Source organism: Pan paniscus, chromosome 2, assembly GCF_029289425.2.
Source record: "Pan paniscus chromosome 2, NHGRI_mPanPan1-v2.0_pri, whole genome shotgun sequence".
Classification (NCBI taxonomy): domain Eukaryota; kingdom Metazoa; phylum Chordata; class Mammalia; order Primates; family Hominidae; genus Pan; species Pan paniscus.
In genome coordinates this window covers 106,366,463-106,388,842 of record NC_085926.1, presented here as the reverse complement: position 1 = coordinate 106,388,842, position 22,380 = coordinate 106,366,463, and the positions used below count along the sequence as shown (strand labels likewise).

Genomic DNA, 22,380 nt, shown 5'->3' with positions numbered 1-22,380 from the left:
GCTCATGGCTGTAATCCCAGAATTTTGGGAGGCCGAGGTAGGCGGATCATTTGAGGCAAGGAGTTTGAGACCAGCTTGGCCAACATGGCAAAACTCTGTCTCTACCAAAAAAATACAAAAATTAGCCAGGCATGGTGGCAGGCACCTGTAGTCCCAGCCATTTGGGAGGCTGAGGCAGGAGAATCACTTGAACCCGGGAGGCGGAGGTTGCAGCTAACCACTGTACTCCAGCCTGGGCAACAGAGTGAGACTCTGTCTCAAAAAACAAAACAACAACAACAACACGGGAGGCTGAGGCAGGAGAATCACTTGAACCTGGGAGGTGGAGGTTGCAGTGAGCTGAGATCGCACCATTGCACTCCAGCCTGGGCAACAAGAGTAAAACTCTGTCAAAAAAAAAAAAAAAGCCACAAGATGTTTTCATCCAAATACCCTTAAAGTTTGATTTAAATATCCCAAGTGATTCTCAGGAGCCTGTAGGGGGTCTATGAGGTTGAAGCTCTTTTAGTATAATACTAAGATACTATTTGCAACTTAAATTCTTTTGCCATTTGTATTGATGGTGCAAAAGCAATGATGATTAAAATTGCTGCAGCCTGATCACAAGTCAAGGTAGTAGCACTAAAACATACTGGTAAAAATTGTATTCGCTAATATGTACTCACGGTTTTTTAAAAAGTCAGTTTCACTTAAGGATGTCCTTAAGAAGCAGGAAAAATGAATTTTATTACATCTCAACTTGAGTATATATCTTTTTACTATTCTGTGTGACAAAACAAGAAGTATGCATAAAGAATTCCTGTTTCATACTGGAGTAAGATGTGTGATTAAGCTCTGAGCTGAGCTAATAGTTTTTTCAGGGAGTATCACTTTTACTTGAAAGAACGAGTGACAAACAAACTAGGCTTATTTAGGCTTACATGATTGGCAGATGATTTCTCAAAAATGAACAAAGGAAACCTGTCACTTCAAGGAAAGCAACTGACAACATTTGTTGCCAATAACAAAATAGGAGCTTTTAGGTAAAAATTATATTTTAGAAAACATGTATATGCCATCATTAGGTTGATGGCTCTCAACTCTTGGACTTTTCTGATGAGCTCAGCAGTGATGTTAACAAATATGATTTTTAAAATATTGTATGCGATGTTGTGATTTATAAAAAGATATATGCATGTACATATAGGTGTGTATATATGTGTGTGTGTAAGTGTGTATATGTGTGTGTGTATGCGTGTGTGTGTGTGTGTATATATATATACCTGTACGTGTGTGTGTGTATCTGACACTGTCTCCAGGAAAATAGTGTCAGAATTGAGTTAAATTGTAGGACCTCAGTAGGTTGAATCCACAAAGCAGAACTTACAGATATGGAAGACCCGACTATAATTAATAGGATAAGTTAAGCAGGGACGATAGACTAGAGTATGATAGAATTTCTCCCTCTCATCGTCACATTTCCTACCATTTAGTGACTACTGCTAATATTTATTTAGCATTTCAGTCTATAAAATATATTCACACTAATTTAGTTTTCATTAAGAATCTTATTGTTATCTTCATTTTACAAGTGAGGTAATAAAAGTTATAATTATCTAAAAATTATATAGACAGAAGTGTACAAAGCCACATATAATAAACAAGGGAGTATGGTATAGAAGAATGTGGTCTTCAAGAACTTCATTTGAATCTACCTTCACCAATTACGAACTGTGCATGTTTCTGTTTCAGTCATATTTAAGTTGCTCTGTTTCCTCCTCTGCAAAATGGTTAGTATAATACCTACACTATCAAGGAGTTATGAAAATTAAACTAGATAACATACGTTAAGTACCTAGAGCATAGAAGTTTCTCAATAAATGGTAACTAATATCATCTGTTATCGATTCATACTTATTACTAAAAATCAGTTCATTTTTAGAACTCTCTTCTGAGTCCTGGAAAGGATCATTGCCACGGTTTTGCTGAATAATAGGACTCTCAGACCCTTCCTAAATATCAAAAATATGTGGGTAGGAGTCATTCTGGCTACCCTTAAAGTCAGTAAGTCAAGTGAAGGAGGCAATAGATAGGAAGACTGTAATTATGTACTTTTGTGAAATCTTTCTGTAGGTGAGTTCCTACGAAGGCTTGAAGAGAAGGAGGCTCTGATAAACCAACTTTCCAGGGAAAAGAGCAACTTCACTCAGCAGATTGAAGACCTAAGAGGGCAGCTGGAAAAGGAGACCAAAGTAATGTATCTGTTATTTCTCACTAGTTTCTTGGCTGTGTGTTTTTTTTTAAAAAATAGTGCTTGATGAATCAGCCTTAAGATGTTTTGTAAAAGAAGAAGGGAAAATGCCCTAGAAGTTATGGGGGAAAAACCATGCCAGGAAGAACCCTGATGACTGAAGGATCTTCCTCGGTGATTCAAATTGCTTCGTTGCAGGTTTAGAGCAAGCAAAGTGTGTGTTCCCATCTTGTATAAGTACTCGAACAGAAGGGCAGCAAGGCTCTTTCTCGATTTTGATTCTGAAACTGCTCATAAAAAAGTGAAATTAAATAAAAGCCTAGAATAAAATAAGTGGGACTGGGTTAGCTCAATATTACTTTTAAATTGTCAATAAATTTTAGAAATTAGTCATTTCTTCCTATGAGTGTATAATGTTGCTAGAAGGTGACTCCAGTGGAAGTGATTCTGGAAGATGAAAGCATAGTGACTAACATGAGATATGAATTCTTTGAGCCCTGATATTTAAATGAATTCTTAGTTCATAGTCAAGGCATCTTATTACTAAGACCCCAAAGTATCTTACTTGTACATGACCATACTATGAAGGCGTATACTGTGAAAACGCAGGTAGTTGAGTCTGTTTTAAAATATTGTACCATTTTATTCCCTTAACTCTCCATACTTTCTATATTATATACAAATTTAAAAATGTATCATTGTTTGTGTATCAGACATTGTACCAGATACTTCTGTCATGTTATCTCAATCTTCATATCAGTCAAATGAAGCAGATAGAATTGCATCCTTATATATGAAAAAACCAAGGCTCTGAGAAGAAAAATATCATGTCCAAGGTCATACACCTAGTGATATACTGTGAAGGAACTTAAACGCATAGTGAAATGAGTTATATTTTAGAAGATCTCTCTGGCTGCCTTCCCAGTGACTTCCAATTGGCCTACAAGCCCCCCTGATCTGGCTCCAGCCTCCTTCTGTGACCTACTTCCTACATCTGCTTCCCTCATTTACTCCCCTCCAGCTGCCCTGGCTTCCCTTCTGCCTCTTAAACCAGGCACCATCACTCCTGCCTTAGGACTTTTATAACTGCCCTTCCCGTTGCTTAAAGGCCCTTCACCGAGGTCTTAGAGGGATGATGAGAAGGAGCCAAACATTCTAGATCGTGCTTATCTGCTGTGTTTGTTTTACTGCTATTAGAAATTTTATTTATTAATGTATTTGCCTGTGTATTTTGTGTATCCCCTTATTTCTTTTGGGCTCTTTAGGGCAGGGATTTTGTCTTTGTCTTGTTTACTTCTATAATTAAATATATGCCATGTAAATGCCACATAAAGGTTTTAAAAGTTTTTCCTTTAAAGAAAAATAAAATTAAACAAGAGGAGAGGTCACAGTTTGAACCCAAGTTCATCTGACTCCAAAGCCTGCATCCTTTTCAGAGTCATTGTGTATTGTGGCTCCTCATTTACCACCCAAAGGGGTCTGGCTGAGGCTGCCATTGACTAAACCTTGTGCCCTCAGAGCCGTATCTTCCTGAAAATGTGCTTTTTTCCTAATTTGCATAAAGGACACTTGAGGACCCATCAGGATCTAGTGTTCTTTCCACACTAGGTTATCTCTGGGGAATAATGCTGCTAGGTTAGCCGGATCACCATTTAAATGATAAAAATGTTTATTAAACCCAGCAGGGCCATCCAATACATATAGAAGCCTCTACTACACTACAGGTAACTATTTAAATTTATATTAAAGTTAAATAAAATTAAGAATTCAGTTTTGATCACACATTGTACTAGGCATATTTTGAATGTTCAGTAGCCACATGTGGCTAGGTGTTTACCACATTGGACAGTGTACATAGAGAACATTTTCACCATTACAGAAAGTTCTGTTGGGCAGTAGTACTATTTTGAACTATTAGGAGCTGAGGTTTTTAGAGATTTCAGTGTGAAATAAAAGATTTTATTTTCTTCATCAGTGGAATGAAAAGGCTAAATTTTAGTGGTTCTTTCTGGTTCAAACAAGCTCTGAGTCTAATATATTGCTAAATATATATCTTATTGCCTAAATGATAGTGAACGTTCTCTTTGCTATCCTTGCATTCTCCACTATTTCTAGAATTCCAGGCCTGTCTAAGTCCACAGAGCCAAGCTGGCATTTCTCTAAATAGAATTCCCTTCCCTGTTTTAATGGCAGCAATTAGATACTATCTATCCTTTCTCTTGTCTCAAATTCTCTCCCTAGTGTTATCTTACTAGGTTCAGGTTCAGCTTGAATTTGTGGCAGGTTGTTATTAATCTCACCTAAAAAAAAATTAGCTTACTTTCAAGACTTGTGTTGCTCATGGTGGTCATGCCCTTTTTGTTAATGTGTGTCCCCTACAGTCCCAGAGTGCCCTGGCCCATGCCCTGCAGAAGGCTCAGCGTGACTGTGACCTTCTACGAGAGCAGTATGAGGAAGAACAAGAGGTCAAGGCTGAGCTGCACCGGACCTTATCCAAAGTCAATGCTGAAATGGTGCAATGGAGAATGAAGTATGAAAACAATGTCATCCAGAGAACAGAAGACTTGGAGGATGCCAAGTGAGTAGGGCAAGGCTATCCTTAACCTGGAGTTAGTCACATGGAGCAGTATGAGAATAATGACTCTGTCTCCAAGGCCTCATGGTATGCACTTAACAAATCCTTGCCGAGTGCAGGAACAAGCCCAAAACCAAAGCTGAAACGTGCACTGCTGGTAAGAAGCACACTCTATAGAGGGACTAAAAATATAAAAAGTATAATACAAAGTGACAGAGACTATAAAGAGGTCCTGGGGAGAGAAAGGAGGCTCTTTCTAGGGGCACAAGGGAAGTTTTCATAAAAGATGTGACTTTGAGCCGTGGTGTGAAAATAGGCTATCGTTTAAAACCCTGTATTTCATTTGTAACGCCATAATAATTGAGTCCATGTGTGTACGTGTCTCCATCAAAGTCGTTGTGTCCCTGGTCTACAACTTGTAGACTACAAAGTAGTCTGTGAAGATGGACAGGGAAGCTGGAAAAAAAATGTTAGGATCTGTCGTCATGTCTTCTAGGACAAAGGTTGCTTTGAAAAGAAATCATCCCCAGGCCACCCCTAAGGTTAGAATATCAATTTTATAGCCATTTCTATATAAAGGTTTTAAAAGTTTTTAGGAGTTACACAAGTTTGGGGCACAGCTGAATTGAGACTCAGTACCAGGGTATAGAACTGAAGCATTTTGCTTAGAGGCCAGGAAACTGTATCTTTAAGAGAAATTGTCAAACCCCAGCTTATAATCATTAAAGGTTTACTCAAAAGAATGTGTCCCTGGCTTGGTAGCTTGGCAAAAATCCAGGGAAGATCAATACATTTCTCTTTAGCTTCAACCAGAAATAATGTTTTTCAGTTCTTCACCTAAATCTTTGAGAGGCATTGCTGTGCAGTTGCTGAACAGCTGCTGTGTTTTGTCCCAGAAGGGGTACCAAGTGATCCATCTCTGTACCCACAGTAACTTAAAAAGGGCTTTAGAATGACAGATACTAAAAATACCTGCAGTAGATGTTTTATCAAAACTCTGGACCACAGAAAGTTTTGGCTTTGAACTGAGATGCCCTCTTATATCCAAATATGGTATTTACTTCTGAAGTAAGATTTTTCCCCCCTTCTAATGATTGAAGAATTCAGGTGAAATTGCCTATCTATCATTCTGTTTGATGGTTTCTTTTGGGATTGGGTAGGAAAGAGCAAAAGAATATAGATTACTTTATGACCACATGGGTTTGTTGGAACTAGTTCTGTAGTATGTAATAACTAAAGAAAATAAAGGGCAAACATGGTACTCTGTGAAGACACTTTTTTACTTTCAAATTGGTGGGACATTGAATAAATAAAACTTTGTCTGTATTATGCTTTTCCTTTAAATCACCTCAGGGAGGTAGGCAGCTACAAAACAATCTAGGGTCCTGGTTTCTTTTTTTATTATTAAAGTTAAAGATTTGCCTGCTTTGATTTCCAGGCTGGGGTTCAAATGATGAGTTAGTTTAGCAGACTCAAGCTTATCTAAGACCCATTGTACTGCTTCTGAATTCTAAGTTCCCCAAGGATAAGGATTTAGTTTCTTAATTTCCAATATCCCTTTACATATTCGAGATAACTAAGTAGGTGCTTATGGTTGGCAAGTTAAGGAGTAAAATAGTAGTTGATATTAAATGTAGAACAAAGTTATTGGTAAAACAAGGGTAACCAGTTTGTCCAGTTTGCCCTGGATGTTTCCTGTTATAGCTTTGAAAGTCTCATGTCCTGGTGTATTAGTCTGTTCTCACACTGCTAATAAAGACATACCCAAGACTGGGTAATTTATAATGGAAAGAGATTTAATTGACTCACAGTTCACCATGGCTGGGGCGACCTCAGGAAACTTACAATCCTGGTGGAAGGGGAAGCAAATAGGTCCTTCTTCACATGGTGGCAGGAAGAGAAGTGAGTGAATAAAAAAGGGGAAAGCCCCTTATAAAACCATCAGATCTCATGAGAACTTACTCGCTGTCATGAGAACAACATGAAGGTTACCGCCTCGATGATTAAATTACCTCCCACCAGCCCCTCCCACGACATGTGGGGATTATGGGAACTACAAGATGAGATTTTGGTGGGGACACAGCCAAACCATATCACCTGGTGAAACCCCTCAGTCCCAGGCAGTCCAGTATGATCGGTCACCCAAAGTGAAACTCCTATTTTATTTGATCAACAAGCATTTCTAAAGTAGTTAAAATATATGTAATTATTTCACTTGACTCCTACTGCCTTAAGTCAGGTAAAGCATCAGAATCTCCTCTTAACGTTTAAGAAACATGAAGCAGAAAAGTGAAGTGAGTATGGCTAGGAAGCCGGGGGCAGAATGTTGTTAGAGCCTAGATGCTTCCTGGATCCTGAGCACGTAGGGGTTTTTGCAAGATTCCACCAAAAGGGGGCTTTATTGCCACATTCCTCTGTTGGGCTAGTTATGCAGTCCTATTAATTCCAGAGAACCTTTTTTTCTGTTTAATAGCAGTAGATGAGAAAAAGCTTTGGTACATACAGTACTTTTCATCTAAGAAGTATAATGAATGAGTAAGAATGGGACTGCCAGCAACCCTGCAGGAGATGTAAGCAAAAGAACACATTTCATCCATTAGAATTCCTAATAGTAGCATATTATGGGGGTGGTGGAGAAAGAAGCACTGTAATAAATTACTCCATCTCAGAGATGCCCAAGGAACAGCAGATGGGGGCTAAAGAACCCCATAAGAACAGTAGGACCTGTTAAGTGAGCATAATGAGATGGGTTTGGGAATATAAATCTGGAGAGAGGAGCTGAGGTGGAGAACAAACTCGGAGAGAAGAAAGAATTGTGTCATGTTTAGGAGCCACATGATGAGAGAAAATAAGCAGGAAAAAGCAAGAGAGTGTTCGTTAGAAGCAACACAGCCAAGGAGCTCTTTAGTGACTACATATGGCTACAGATTTGTAAGGTGCTTACTGTTGGTAGGGTGTTCGGTACAATCTTCCTTTTCTCCCCCTTCTTAGGAAATAATCAAGTCAGTATTGCTTATTAGAGCTTTAGGATAAGCAAATATTTGTAGGAATTCAGAGATTCTGAGTTCCAAGTGCAGGTTGGCAAAGGGGGAAAATAAAGACCCCATGCACACAGGAGGCAGAGGATGGTGGTCATAGACAGTGAGGTCACTTTCAGATAGGAGCTGCTGTTGCTTTATACCACTAAGTCCACTGCAGAGGCGCCATCTTACTTTGCACCCAAGCTCTATCTTTAATCCAGGGCAGACTTGATGAGCTCTCTGAGAGTTATTGCCTCACTCACTCTTTGGGTGTCCTCCTTTCTCAGGAAGGAACTGGCAATTAGATTGCAGGAGGCAGCCGAAGCCATGGGGGTGGCCAATGCCAGAAATGCCTCCTTGGAGAGAGCCAGGCACCAGCTGCAGCTGGAGCTCGGGGACGCCCTGTCTGACCTCGGGAAGGTCCGCTCTGCAGCAGCCAGGCTGGACCAGAAGCAGCTGCAGTCTGGCAAGGCCCTTGCCGACTGGAAGCAGAAGCACGAGGAGTCCCAGGCGTTGCTGGATGCCTCTCAGAAGGAAATTCAGGCTCTCAGTACAGAGCTCCTCAAGCTCAAGAACACCTATGAGGAGAGCATCGTGGGCCAGGAGACACTCAGGAGGGAGAACAAGAACCTCCAAGGTACACCGAGCTGGGCTCAGAGCCAAAACCAGAGCGGGTAGCTCAGGAAGAGCCCTGGCTACAGGCAAGGCTGTCTTCAGCATTTCCACATTCCCAACATGTTTTAACTTTTCAATTTTTATACTTCTGTTTGACTTATTTTTTTTTTTACTTTAGATGCTATTTGTATTAAATTAATTCTAAAAGTAAGACTAGTTTCCTACCTTTAACTTCAGTTCCCCTCTGTAAAGGAAGACAGTGCTGAAAATTTCTTGATATCCACAACCTTACCAAGATTTTCCATGTGTGCGATACTCAAGTGTGTAGTTTTTACCCAAATTGCATATTGTTCTACACCTTTTTTTCATATATGAATATATTTCCCGATTTAATGAATATTTCTATAGCCCATACTACATACCAGGCACTGTTTAACTATTTATTGTTAAATTTTCAGAATAGTCTAGTGTTAGTTTTCTCATCTGTAAAATGAAGGTTATATAGGTCATAAGTTGAGTAACTTGTTCAAATTCACATTTGATAAGTCGCAGATCTGGGATTTGAGCCCAGCCAGCACGGCTCCAGCATATACGCACTTAACTACTGAGCTGTGCAACCTTCCCACGTACCTTGTGGCTCTTTGCATGCCTGTACATGGAGACCTACCATAAGCTTTTTAATAGCTACATAGTGTTTTGTAATAAAGATGGCTATCATTTAACTAGACTTTATTCATTTTAGATCCAATTATTCACAAATATGAATAATCCTACATTATATATCCCTATACATGTATTTATGCACATGTAAAAATATTTCAGTAGAATGGATCCCTGGAAAAGAAATTGCTGGGGTAATGAAATGAATTTTTAAATTTTGATTTACTGCCAAACAGCCCTTCAAAGAGGCTGCCAACTTATCCCAGCACCAACAGCAATGTGCATGAAAACCCTGAGATGCCCTGGAAGCAAGTGCATTACTGTTGGAGGCGTAAATGAAGCTTACTTTCTGTTGACCTACATAGTCTATGATCAAGGCACTAGATGGAGACGTGACGGGTGCTAAAACAGTGGTTAGAAAACTTTAGCTACGTCCAAACCAGCTGGAGGGCTTGTTAAAGCACAGATGGCTGGGGCCCACCCCCAGAGTTTCTGACTCAGTAGGTCTGAAGGATTTGTATTTCTGACAGTTTTCCAGGTGAGGCCGGTGCTGCTGATCTGGGCACCACCTTTGGACTGGGGCGGGGTTTGAATATTGAGTGAGCTTTTTCCAAAGCTCTCCAGGTGATTCTAAGGTGCGGTCAGAGTTGAGAACCTCTTCCCTGATTTTCTTCTTGATAACCCATCTTTAGGAGAGCACTTCTCAGAGAAGAATTTATTATGCAATGAAAATTTCCATCTAACATATTTGTCTTTGTAACTTCTAAAAATTCTCATCATATCACATCACAGCCCAGGATCTCAGAACCAGAGGAGCAGGTGACCTATTGAGCTCCTTCCACCACCTCTGAACTGGGTAATTCTCTGAGCTACTTGGCCCTATACCACACCTCTTAGGTACTAAAGGCAGAACTGACCATAACAATATCAGGTGGAAGAGGTTTTGTGACTTCTGGATGCCCTATTCTGTTTGTCAAAGGCTTATGTTCATGAGAGGCTAGGAAAAAACACTCAAGTGCTTGAGCTAAAGCCACTGTCTTCCTTGGGGCCCCTTCTGATTCTCTGGTCTATCTGGGGCCATGCCTTGAATGCTGGCAGATATTGATCCAGCTTTTACTTTAAGTTCCTGTCACAGTGTTGAGTGGTGGCTGAAACAATGGCAGCCACTAATGTTGATAGCTAAGCACTTACACTGGAAGGGTAGGGACTCCAGGTCTGTGTTCCTCCAGGTGGAACCTGGAGTGGCTCTAATGAGCAGGACTGCCATGTAAAGTTGCAAAAGTTGTCCAGTGTACAATACTCTGAAGCACCACCCTCACCATTTGTTGTTGACAATTTTCAATTTTCAGATGGCAAAAGACTATATGAAAAAATGAATACCCTTTTAAAGTTTCTTGGTCCCATATAGGATAGGTCATCAAGTTACCAAGGGTGGCATGAGGCCACTGTTCCAGTGGGCTGGAAGAATCTGTTGTGCCTGGTATCATTGGTTTGAGACTGAGCCCATTCACTAACTTTGTTTTTCTTACCTCTGTCTCCAGAAGAGATTTCTAATCTGACAAACCAGGTTAGAGAAGGGACCAAGAACTTAACTGAAATGGAAAAGGTCAAGAAACTAATTGAAGAAGAGAAGACAGAAGTCCAGGTGACACTGGAAGAAACAGAGGTATTATCATCAGGGAGAAAAGAAAGTTTTCACTGTGACAAGGCAGAAGATCTGCATTCAGCAATAACAGCAGCACCAACAAAAGGACACGTATTCAAATGTTTATTTACTATATGCTAGGCACTCTGCCAAATGCATAATTTTAATATAATCACCGTAGCAAACTACTGTCCCCATTTTATAAAAGAGGAAATTGAGACTCAGAGAGCAGGATACACAACAGTGAATGCAAATCTCCTGATTGTAGTAAAAACAGGAACTATCTATCTTGTTCACCAGTTTATCCCCAATGCCCAGACCCTCACTACTCAACATGTGGCCCATGGACATCGCTTGGGAGGCTGTTAGAAATTCAGAATCTCAACCCTCTGCCCATCTCTGTTGAATCAGGATCTGCATTTTAACAAGATCCCTTGGTGGTTCATATGCACATTAATATTTGAGAAGCACTGGCCTAGAACATTGCCTGGCGTGTAGTAGAGGCTCAGTAAATATTTGTCAAATGTTGAATGAATAAATATTCTCATAGCTGCCCCCTCTTTAAAGAGTCAGTCACAAAAGCTTTTCAATTTTTTTCCCCCAAAAACTTTCGGTAGTTTCAGAAATAAGATTCAAAGTGATGTTGTCAAACATTTGTTTCTGAAAGCTCATCTTTGTGCAGATTGACAGGAGGGTTTTCAGTGTTATGGATTCACAGTTCAGGAAAAGTCTCTGGCTGTATCTCTGGGTGTGCATTAGCAATTGAAAGGACCTCTAAGAAGACATTTCGCCAAAGAAGGTAAACTAACAAGGAAGTCATCTTATCATGATTCTTAGGTGGTTAAGAAGCCCTGTGTAGCCTCTTCTCAGAGCTGAACTTCATCTTCCTGACTCAGCCTTTGAACAAGTACTCAGACACATTAAAATACAGCCCTGACCCTCCCACCAGTAGAAAAAGAAAAAAGATTTTTGAAAGGTGTGGCAGTCAGTGTTAGGCAGGGGTCTCTTGGAAGGTATGGTGATGGAAAACAAGACCCCAAAGGACCGCTCTGTGCCAAGCATTGTCTGTTAAATTTACCTCACTGTTATGATTCCAGAAGAAACTTCCAAGCAAATGTGTCCATATTACCCTCTGCAAAGAGTTGTCAGGCAGCAGCTCTCGCCCTGTTATACATAAATGTTTCCTGAGGCTATCTAACTTTATACAGACTCCTTTTCATTGGCAGTGTGGTGCCCTGTAGCACAGTTGGTCCTTACACAGTTGGTGAACTTTGTTTTGTTTACTCGTTCCCTTTGGTTCTCTGGCTATCCTGGCAAGGGACTTTTTGAAGCCACCACCTTAACTGAAAGAAGTAAATTTTATGATAGAAATTTCAAGTACTATGACAAGCCAATGAAAAATACAACTGGCACGAGCCATTTATGTCCTGTATAACACAGAGGCATCTTTGTGTATTCAGTTGATCATCACGTGGGTCAAGGGTGAGAATGACAGGAAGGCCATAATGCTCAAACCACTTAGTACCACTAGATGGCAACACATTCTATTCGCATTTTCTCCACTTCTGTCCTCAGCCACATCCATAAATACTTCATCAACTTGGACATGTATTTGTAACATTGCGTTATTTATTTTCCTGGATGAGCCTTTATGAGAAACTTTATCAGATTTTTTTAAAGCCATAAAACTCAAATTATCCCAGGTCATCTTCCCTAAAGATTCACTTTCTCAGTGCATTTTAGAGGGTTAGAGGTGACAGTTTCCTCTTGAAGGAACTATTACACTATTCCCTCTGAGGAAATTGTTATCCAAGCATTTGTTTTTGAGTGTGCGTTAGCAATTTTATTTTCTTTTATATTGAAGGTAGTATCAAGATAACATCAAGGGAGGTCTTATTAAAATTCCCATCATCTTTTTATTTTTATTTTAAAATTGCAACTCAGTTTTACTTTTTTACATTTTGTCATATCTGCTAAGCACGCCTCAAAAGAGGCTATAAAAAAATTACTTCTGCCCTTAGGACTGCCTGTAGCTAACTGACCACAAAATTGCATCACCCCTTATGCCCTTATATCCTTGGTATTCTGTAAGTGTTTTTTGGATTTCTTCTTTTATATACATTTTTAGCTTCGGGACAGGTTTTAAAGATTTAGCCAAACCTATGCTTTTAGAATTGAATTGCCTTTATAACATCCCTGCAAATAATTGCCTTAACTATATTTGAATACACAAAGGGGCAAGGAATCTTCTGCCTGTCAAAGAAATTCATTTGCAGTAGTGGTACCAATTATGGTGTTAATGGCTCACACTGAGTGTTACATGTCAGGTACATTGTAAATTCCTTTATTTGTTCTTCGTATGACAATATTTGGACACTACCCTGTTGTTTGTTCTCTGAATACATCCAACTTTTCCTCTATCCCCTCCTGATGTCCAGAATTTAATAGAAGATTCCAGGTAGGAGTTATCACTTTCCTTGTTCTAGCTCTGATACTTTTTAAAATTTATCCCCAAGTTGGAATATGTTAGAAAAAGTCAAGGGCAATACATTAAAAAGTTTAAATATAGTCACAGACAAGAGTGAAATTTTCTATTTTAAAATAGGCTTTAAAATTCTAGTTCTGGAGCTACAGCTGAAAGACCTAAGAATGTCAAATCTATAAGTGAAATGACAAATGAAAGCAGTTGCTTGTCTCACTGTGTTGCAATCTCTAGGGACCTGGCTTGAACCTATATCTCTCCCAGTAACTCTAAGAGAGCTACATTAGCGACATATGTTTTGGGTAAAAAATACAATTTTGTCTAAAAGTGGACTTCATTTAATGCTTTGTATTTATGTATTCCAGGGAGCCCTGGAACGTAATGAAAGCAAGATTCTTCGTTTCCAGCTTGAACTCTTGGAAGCTAAAGCAGAACTTGAAAGAAAGCTTTCAGAGAAAGATGAAGAAATAGAAAATTTTAGGTATTTAAGATGATTTTGATGTGTAACAATTATGTATTTCTGAATCCTTGACTAAACAGAGCTCATTATGTCTGGCTGCTTTTATGGCCCCTGTTGGAGCATTACCAAAGAAACTTAGTGTAACTCTATATTATTTTCTTTTATATACAATATCTATAATCGTGTATAGATATTCCTTTATACACAATTAGATATCCTTTTATACACAATTGTGTATAGATATTCTTTATACACAATTAGATATCCCTTTATACACAATTGTGTACAGGTATTCCTTTATATCAATAGTGGTGAGCTTACTAGCTATCTATATACGATTATTGCCAGATTTTATAATTTTCTTATATTTGAGGAGCTTCTACTGTCATGTGAGACTCAAGATAACACCAAATAAATGATTATATGTATAAGGACTGTGCATACTGTCTGCGTGTCCCTATAATGCCACGTTCTTGGGCATTAAGAAATTGACTGAAAATGCTGAGCCATGGAGAAAAAAATTAAAAAATTCAGTGCTATACTTTCAGACCAGAGTGAAGTTTTCACATACCCCCTGCCTGTACCTGTAGCCGTTTGTTTGAAGAGGAGCAGAAGCCAAGAGCTAAGCTGCTTATTGAATCCTTGTTAAAGCAGCTGAGTCTTAATAGTCAGGAAACTGAATTAGACAGGACTCATGGGTTGCAGAATGTTTTCTTAGCTTTGTCATAACAAGCTGATGACTTTAGACATTCCACTTCTTAGCTTCTCAGTGAAGTGAGGGGATAAAAGCAGCCCCTACATGTCACAGAAGGTGGTGAGGAAGATCAGTAGGCTGATGTTGGCAAAGCACTTCACACGCTGTACATCAAAGGCACAATTATAAACACATGGAATTAACGATGATTATATTATCTAATCTGTTCCCTTAAGTCAATGCCATATGTCAGCAAGAAAAATCATTTGAGCCTGAGATTCAACTGGCAACTTACTTTCAATGTATTTGTTAAACAGTCTTTTTTTAAGAACAAGAAAAAAAACCCTGTTAACATGTTCAATTGAATTGACCTCTTTCCCATAGCCCATTTTTAGACAAAACTCTCAAGGGGGTCAATTTTTTAATGAGGGTGTCAAGCCAAATTTGGCCTTCTATGTGCTTTGAGTTATCTTTGCTCTCACTCACTGGCATTTTCTTCTATAGGACTGACTGTGGCGAGGAATTCTGATCTACTTAAGAGGTTCTGAGTCAGTGTCTAAAAGAATTTTTTTGATGAAGGGCAAAAACCCTGGGCCTTGATATTTGCCCTACTTCTTTCCACAAGGAATAAAAATGAATGTCTCCTTGTGCAGATAAAAAAAAAAAAGCAACAAATAACACTGATTTCAAGTAATATCAGACCTGTGCCTATAAATAAACCCAGCTGAGGAGAAATGAATCCTCAGAGAGCCTGTGTCTCGTCAGCTACATCTGAATGTCGTAGAGCAGTTCACCAATTATAATAATCTTAGTGCGAAAAAAAGCCAGAGATCCAAAGAGCTAGGGCTGGAAGAAGAAAGAACTGAAGGATAAGCATGAGCCATGAGGAGCTGAGAAAAGAAGGGGCGGACTGGAGGCAGGGGGGTGAGCTATTCATAAATTTTAGTTAATGATTCATAATAACTATAATAGGTAGATCCAGAAAGAAAAGATGAGCTTATCTTACAAAATATCACAAATACCAGCCCAGACCCTTTCTGCTCTGAGCACAGATTGTACCAAACTGCCAAGGTTTAATCTGATAGTTTCACTTTGGGGCTAGCAAGGGCATCTTAAGGAAACTGAATAGAATGCCAGGAGGAAAAAAAAAAAAAAAAAGCCAAACACAGGATTCCAAGCAATCAACGATAAGCCAGGGAAGTTATAGAACAAGGAAAATATTGCCTGAGGGTAAGATCAGGTTCAAGGTCCTATGCCCATGTAACCCATCATTAACTCCACAGAAAGAGAAGGTGCCCAGGAAGACAGGACCTGGTAAGTAAGTTAAAGGGACCAGGAAAGCAAGAGAAAGAGACCCACAGGCAAAGGCAAAACCTTGACAGTACAGCAAACTGGGTAACTCATTCAACTAATTCTCTGCTGCCAAGCCATGTCTTCCACTCTGGTGAGGCCTGATTCTGAATGAGCCCAGCCTGGAGGCCTGTTGGGGGTGAAAAGTACAAGCAGCTGGTATGTATGTGATATGTTTCACTTGTTCAACAGATATTGGAGTGCTTAATGTTCACCAGACACTGTGCCTCATATTCTAGTCAGGGCTTCATAGACATTTTTGGATGATAGGGTATTCCATTTATTTCTATAATAAATAAATAATGTTATAGTTGACACAGGTAGAGGTAGGGAGGTGACGATGCAGTCACTGATGGAAGGAGAAGAAGAGCTGGTAGCTGGCTTTGATCTTCCCATCTTATTAGACAGAGGAAACAAGGCCAGCTTGAAGGCCAACTCATTGCCATAATTGCCATGTTAGTCAAGCCCTACTGCATGGCCCCAGACTGAGCTGACAACAGGTTGGTCAGGTGCATCCTGCGTCTTCAGGGAATTCTCTGATTGGAGGAAATGTTGAAATGTGAGAGTCATCACACTGGTCCACAGCCATGGTCTTTCTGAGCTGTATTCTGCTCTCCCAGACACACCCAGAGAGGTGTTTTTGGGAATGAGGCACTGAACTTCTTTATTCTATCATACTGCGCTTGTTTGTTTTGGGTTGATCACTGATTGAAAGGCTAGGCAAGCTTTTTCTCTAAAGGATCAGATGTTAAATGCTTTGCTAGCTACATGTTTTGTTTGCCACAGAGATGTGGCAACTACTTAACACTGTAGTTGTAGGTTGGAAACAGCCATAGACAATAGGAAATAAATGGGCATGGTGGGATTTGGCCCACAGCCCATAGTTTTCCCAACCCTGGTCTACAGCCCCAGGTATATAGTAATGTTCCTTCTGTAAAGTCCACTCCTCTGAACTCAGTCATGTCAAACTTTGCCACGTGGTCTTAATTTATATACACCATCTGACTTGGTTTCTTTTATTGTCTGAGTGAATCTCTGCCAGAATATGCTCAAATCTTTTCTCACTTCTAAGTAAAATATTTTCGAGTGTCTTTGAAAATTAGAACCTCAAACTCAGACATGGTAGCAAAATAGCTTGTTAATTATTTTAAAGCTGGCTCGTATGTATTTGGATTAAGAAAAAAAGTCTCTTATTTCTCTGACATAGATTAGCAATATCGTAAGGGAAATAAATGACCTATTGCATTGTCAATGATTTAAATGCTGAGCTAATGATTTAAAATCATTAGCTCTTCCAAGTTCTATCATCTTGATTTTTCTTTGCATTTGTTTTTTAAATTGTATTTCACATTTTAGGAAAAAGAAGGTACTTCTTCCTATATTGCCCTTGGTCCTGAATGCATCATGTTTCTTAAAGAATGTACTTGAGGGAGTTTTCATTTTAAAGATTTCTTGACTCTGTATGAAACATGTTGATTGTTTAGCAGCCATTCTACAGGACTGTATTATACCCATGCCTCTTAAACCATCTCACTTTTTACTTGTCGGCAGGCACTCATGAAGTTTCATAAACAACTGTGGAAAAAGTGCAGTTTGAAACGTGCAGTTTGTCTGCTTAAGTAGAATGTATTTCTGTACAGAGGATTTTGACACCAGGCTGGGGATGCTTCAGTGTTCCTGTGTAAGGAGAGTCAGCTGTGGCAAAAATGAGAGTTTCCCAATGTAGGACAGATAAGTGTCTGACAGATTTTGGTGATGTGGAGTGTGAGCATCCCTGTATTGGTTTACTATGGCTGTCATAACAAAATGCACAGATGGGTGGCTTCAACAGCAGAAATGTATTTCCTTACAGCTCTGGAGACTAAAGCTCCAAGATCAAAGTGTTGGCAGGTTTGGTTTCTCCCGATGATCCTCCTTGGCTTGCAGACGGTCACATTTTCACTGCATCCTCATCGTGATTTCCTCTGTGCACATGCATCCCTGTCTCTTCCTCTTCTTATAAGGATGCTAACTAGTCCCATTGGATTAGGGCCCCATCCTAACAGCCTCATTTAATCTTAATTACATCTTTAAAGGCCCTATCTCCAAATATAGTCATATTCTGAAGTCTTGGGGGTTACGGCAAGAACGTGTAAATTTTGGCGGGGACATAATGCAGTTCCTAAAAGTCCATATTAACTTTACCTAGTGGGATCCCTACAGGATTCTGATCTGGAAGCTGGACAAAAGCCCAGAGCCTAAGGACAGGCATGAGATACCAACCTCAGCTTGTGAGGACCAGGGAGATGGGGTTGGCAGAGGATAGGTGCTCACATTGGGCTCTGGAGCCAGACAGAGTTATTTTCTATACATTTCCATAATTGCTTCTGAGGCCTCCCTCACCAGTGGGCAGAATGGGGGTCACGAAAAGTAGCACCTCCACCTGTCAACCAATTTCAAGCTCTGACCTCTCTCTTCCCCGTGTAGGCCGTATGCCTTCTTTTTTTCTTTTTTTGAGACAAGAGTCTCGCTTTGTTGCCCAGGCTGGAGTGCAGTGGTGCAAACTTGGCTCACTGCAACCTCTGCCTTCTGGGTTCAAGTGATTCTCCTGCCTCAGCCTCCCAAGTAGCTGGGACTATAGACACATGCCACCACGCCCGGCTAATATTTGTATTTTTAGTAGGGATGGGATTTCACCGTGTTGGCCAGGCTGGTCTCGATCTGCCCACCTCGGCCTCCCAAAGTGCTGGGATTACAGGTGTGAGCCACTGCGCCTGGCCTGTATGCCTTCTTGATCGACCTCACAGAGCTTAGGACACTGGCTTGATGACAATTCAACATGGAATCTAATTCTGATCTAATCTGATTTGTGCAGATAGGCTCTATGAGAAAGAAGAATAGAAAGGTTTTTGCCTTCTCTGTTCTCTATTATCTGTCCAGCACCAGGTCCCTGTTTCACGAATTGAGCTTAACAGGTCATGTGTCAATTACAGCAGTTAAACTGTCCTAACAATCACCAAATCTTGGTGACTTAAAACAAATAGAAGTTTATTTTTGCCTATGTTTGAGGCCATTGTGAGGTAGGATGAAGAGTGGGTCAATAACATTCAAAGTCATTGAAAGACCCAGGTTCTTTCCATCTTGTGGAAAGAACTCCATGACCTTCTGTATGTGGCCATCAAGTTTGGTAGAAAGAGGGAAGGGAGAGTGCAGGATCTCACAAGTGAACATTTCTATGGGCCAGCCCTGGAATGGTAAACTTCATTATTCTCCACAGTGCATTTACCAGAATCTAGTCACATAGTCCCAAACTAACTACAAACAGTTTGGGAAATAAAAATTCCCATGGATTCTCCCAATTTTTTATTTTTTATGGCCTTCCTAAACACATAGCTATTGTCTTCTGTCACTTTGCAAATATGTTTTTAGTTCTAGTTTTTGTTCTTAGGAAGGAATTTAAAGTGTTAAAGTAATTCAATATCACACAATTGGTTGTCTCAGCCAATCCTTGGGTGTACTCTCAAACTCCTAGAGAAAGATGACCATTTTATTCTAGGAGAGTTGTGTCTCCAGGCTACTATAGCAGTATTGCTGCATCTCAGGAATTGTTCCAACCTGAGTGGCTTTTTCCTGCCTTGTTCAGACATTTTTCATCATTGAAAGTAGTTGAAATATTATGGCTGTCTGAAAGAGCATCCTTCCTTCATCCTTAGCCACCACAGGAAACCCAGGTGCTTGCCCTAGGTCATCCTTTATGGGATATCAGATAAGACTAAAGCTGCCTCACGGGACCTTGAAAAGCTTCTTGTATTTTCCTGAATTCTTCAGGGAAGTTGGTCTGGAAACCCTACGTAGTCCATTATGGTGGACATATACTCACTAACCTAACTTCTCATTCTCTCTGTTTTTAAAATAAAAGCACTTAGACTCATTTTGTTAGTTACTTAAAATTTATCTTGGATTTTATTCTTTTTCTGTTTCTTGTACTATTTTAAACATAGCAGGTGAATTTGATTAATTTGGATGTGTCATTTCCCCAACTCCAAATGTTATTTCAAATTAGGAGGAAGCAGCAGTGTACCATTGACTCCCTGCAGTCTAGTCTGGATTCTGAAGCTAAGAGCAGAATTGAGGTTACCCGGCTGAAGAAGAAGATGGAAGAGGACCTCAGTGAGATGGAACTCCAGCTTAGCTGTGCCAACCGGCAGGTGTCAGAGGCAACCAAATCCCTGGGCCAGCTTCAGATTCAAATCAAGGTATTTTAAAACTGTAAGATGGGGTAGGGAGGGGTGGAAAATGTTTCTGCTTATGGAAGCAAACTAAGCAACAGATTGTGTTCAGCAATAAAGATGAGGACAACAAATCTAATATTTCCAGAGAGAAGGAGTATGCTTATGTCTAAATACATGGTCAGATCATGCATGTGTAGGTGCATAGTCTATGTTGAATTCAGAGGGATCTGTACTCCAGGCCCATCTTTTCTCTCCCAGGACCTTCAAATGCAGCTGGATGACAGCACACAACTGAACAGTGATCTGAAGGAGCAGGTGGCTGTGGCTGAGCGGCGCAACTCTCTTCTTCAGTCTGAACTAGAGGATCTAAGGTCCCTGCAAGAGCAGACAGAGCGTGGCCGCAGGCTGTCAGAAGAAGAGCTCCTGGAAGCAACAGAAAGAATCAATCTTTTCTATACCCAGGTGGGGCCCATATACTCTCCCTACTAGCTGGGCCAGTTGGTTGAAGGCAGTGGTTCCCACACTTGGGGCGGCCTTGGACCATGCACAGTCGCCCTGTTAAGTCTTGGATGTGCCTGTGAAGCAAAGGCATGGTCATACTCTTCATTTGTTCCCAAGTATGTTATTTCCCTCAGGCCGCCATAACAAAGTACCACAAACAGGGTGGCGTAAAGCAACGGAAGTTTATTTTCTCGCATTCCTGGAGGTTGGAAGCCTGCAATCAAAGTGTCAGCTGGGCCATGCTCCCTCTGAAACCTGTAGGGAAATCCTTCCTTGCCCCTTCCTAGTTTCTGGTGGCTTACTGGCAATCTTTGCCATTCCTTGGCTTATGGATGCATCACTCTAACCTTCCGCCTTCACATGGTGTTCTCCCTGTGTCTTCACAGCATCTTCCCGCTGCAAGGGTCTGTTGCTGTCCAAATTGCCACTTTTTATAGGGGTACCAGTCATATTTGATTAAGGTCCACCCTAATGGCCTCATTTTAACTCATTTACCCCCTACCTCCCTTTTTTCCAGCTTCCTTTTAAACAAAATAAGACCCTATTTCCAAATAAGGTCACATTCTGATAAATAAGGGGTTAGGACTTCAACCTATCTTTTTGTGTGTGTATGAGACAAAATTCAACCCATAACAATAAGCCTTATGCCAGAAGAATGGATTGTCAGGGCATCCACAGCCAGGATGCTGGGGAGGGAGGGATGAACATTCCCTAATGTTCCAGAACCACTCCTGCTCCTGGTTCTCCTGCTCTCTCTAAGCCATGTGCTTCCCCAGCATCCCAGGATAAAAACAATGCTCCTGTCTTGGAGCCAGGAAAGCCCTAACAATTCTGAGTGGCTGCTGACAAATATGATACACCGTCTGGACTCTGGCTTCTAATGGAAGGTTATGTAAGTGACATGAAGCAAGAATTCTTAGATCCTTCTCCTTATCCTAGAATCAGAAGAAGCCATAGTTTCTAGGACAAACATCTATAGTAAATGGGTTGTGTGATAAGTGTTTATAGGGCACCCCCACCATAACCTGGACTGGTATGGATGGTATAGACACAGAATGTCTCCACTGTCCTAAAAAAATGAAGATTGAACTAAGCAATTACTGCTAAGAGTATAATGATATAGCAAGCACACCCCTACAGAAAGCCTTCTTTGACAATCCAAGAGTTAGGTAGATGCACAGTATGCTTCTTCTGAGTCATGAAGTACATGTAAGAAGCCAGCCAGGTAGAGAGGAAAGTAAAGGGCAGAGACATGGGGGTGGGGGGAAGGAGTTTAGGATTCTAAGGGAAATTCACATGCTAGAGTATTGGGTGGATAGCCAGAAGGATCAGAAATCATGCTGAGATAGGTGGGGCCAGGTCACCAGTGACCCTGAGCCTGAGAGTGATGGAGTTTGAATTTTATCTTGCAGCTCATGGAGATCCACTGAAGAATTTTGAGTAGCTAAGAGTGAAGTTATCAGATTTGCATTTTAGGAAGTTTTACTGTGGTGATTATTGTGAAGGACAGATTAAAGCACCTAGGGGCAGAACTGCTACACTCTGGGGCATTTAGAAACATCTGTGGGATCATTTTGGTTGCCACAGTGACTGGGAAATACCACTGGCATTTAGTGAGTAGGGTCCAGAGATACCAAAACTCCTTCAAGGTGAAGGATAATCCCAAGGAACTGCCCCTTCCAGAATGCCAATATTCCCCCTACTGAAAAATACTGGATAAAAGAAAGTATAAACCAGAAATGTGCCTGTTGAAAGATGTTGTAATTAGTTTGTGCCTACAGTTTGACTTTTGTGTCCATGTGTATGACACAATCCCATCTGGGTACCATGTGGTATAGAACAAATAGTCTGTAGGTTATAGGTAATTCCCAACAGGCTAACTCAAACATTTTTTTTTTTCTCCTTCAAGAAAGTTTAAATACAATGAGTTGGATTCT

At 40.4% G+C, this 22,380-nt stretch overlaps 1 protein-coding gene across 1 annotated transcript in view; it reads left to right on the top strand.

Moving 5' to 3' along the window:
- MYH15 (myosin heavy chain 15) overlaps positions 1-22,380 on the top strand; it is a 138,154-nt gene that overhangs the window by 97,775 nt on the left and 17,999 nt on the right. The window contains exons 29-35 of the mRNA XM_034957056.3: positions 2,113-2,231; positions 4,612-4,808; positions 8,113-8,462; positions 10,642-10,766; positions 13,593-13,708; positions 19,774-19,966; positions 20,201-20,404. Of these exons, the coding sequence (XP_034812947.2) occupies positions 2,113-2,231; positions 4,612-4,808; positions 8,113-8,462; positions 10,642-10,766; positions 13,593-13,708; positions 19,774-19,966; positions 20,201-20,404 (1,304 nt within the window). The remainder of the gene's footprint in view (positions 1-2,112; positions 2,232-4,611; positions 4,809-8,112; positions 8,463-10,641; positions 10,767-13,592; positions 13,709-19,773; positions 19,967-20,200; positions 20,405-22,380) is intronic.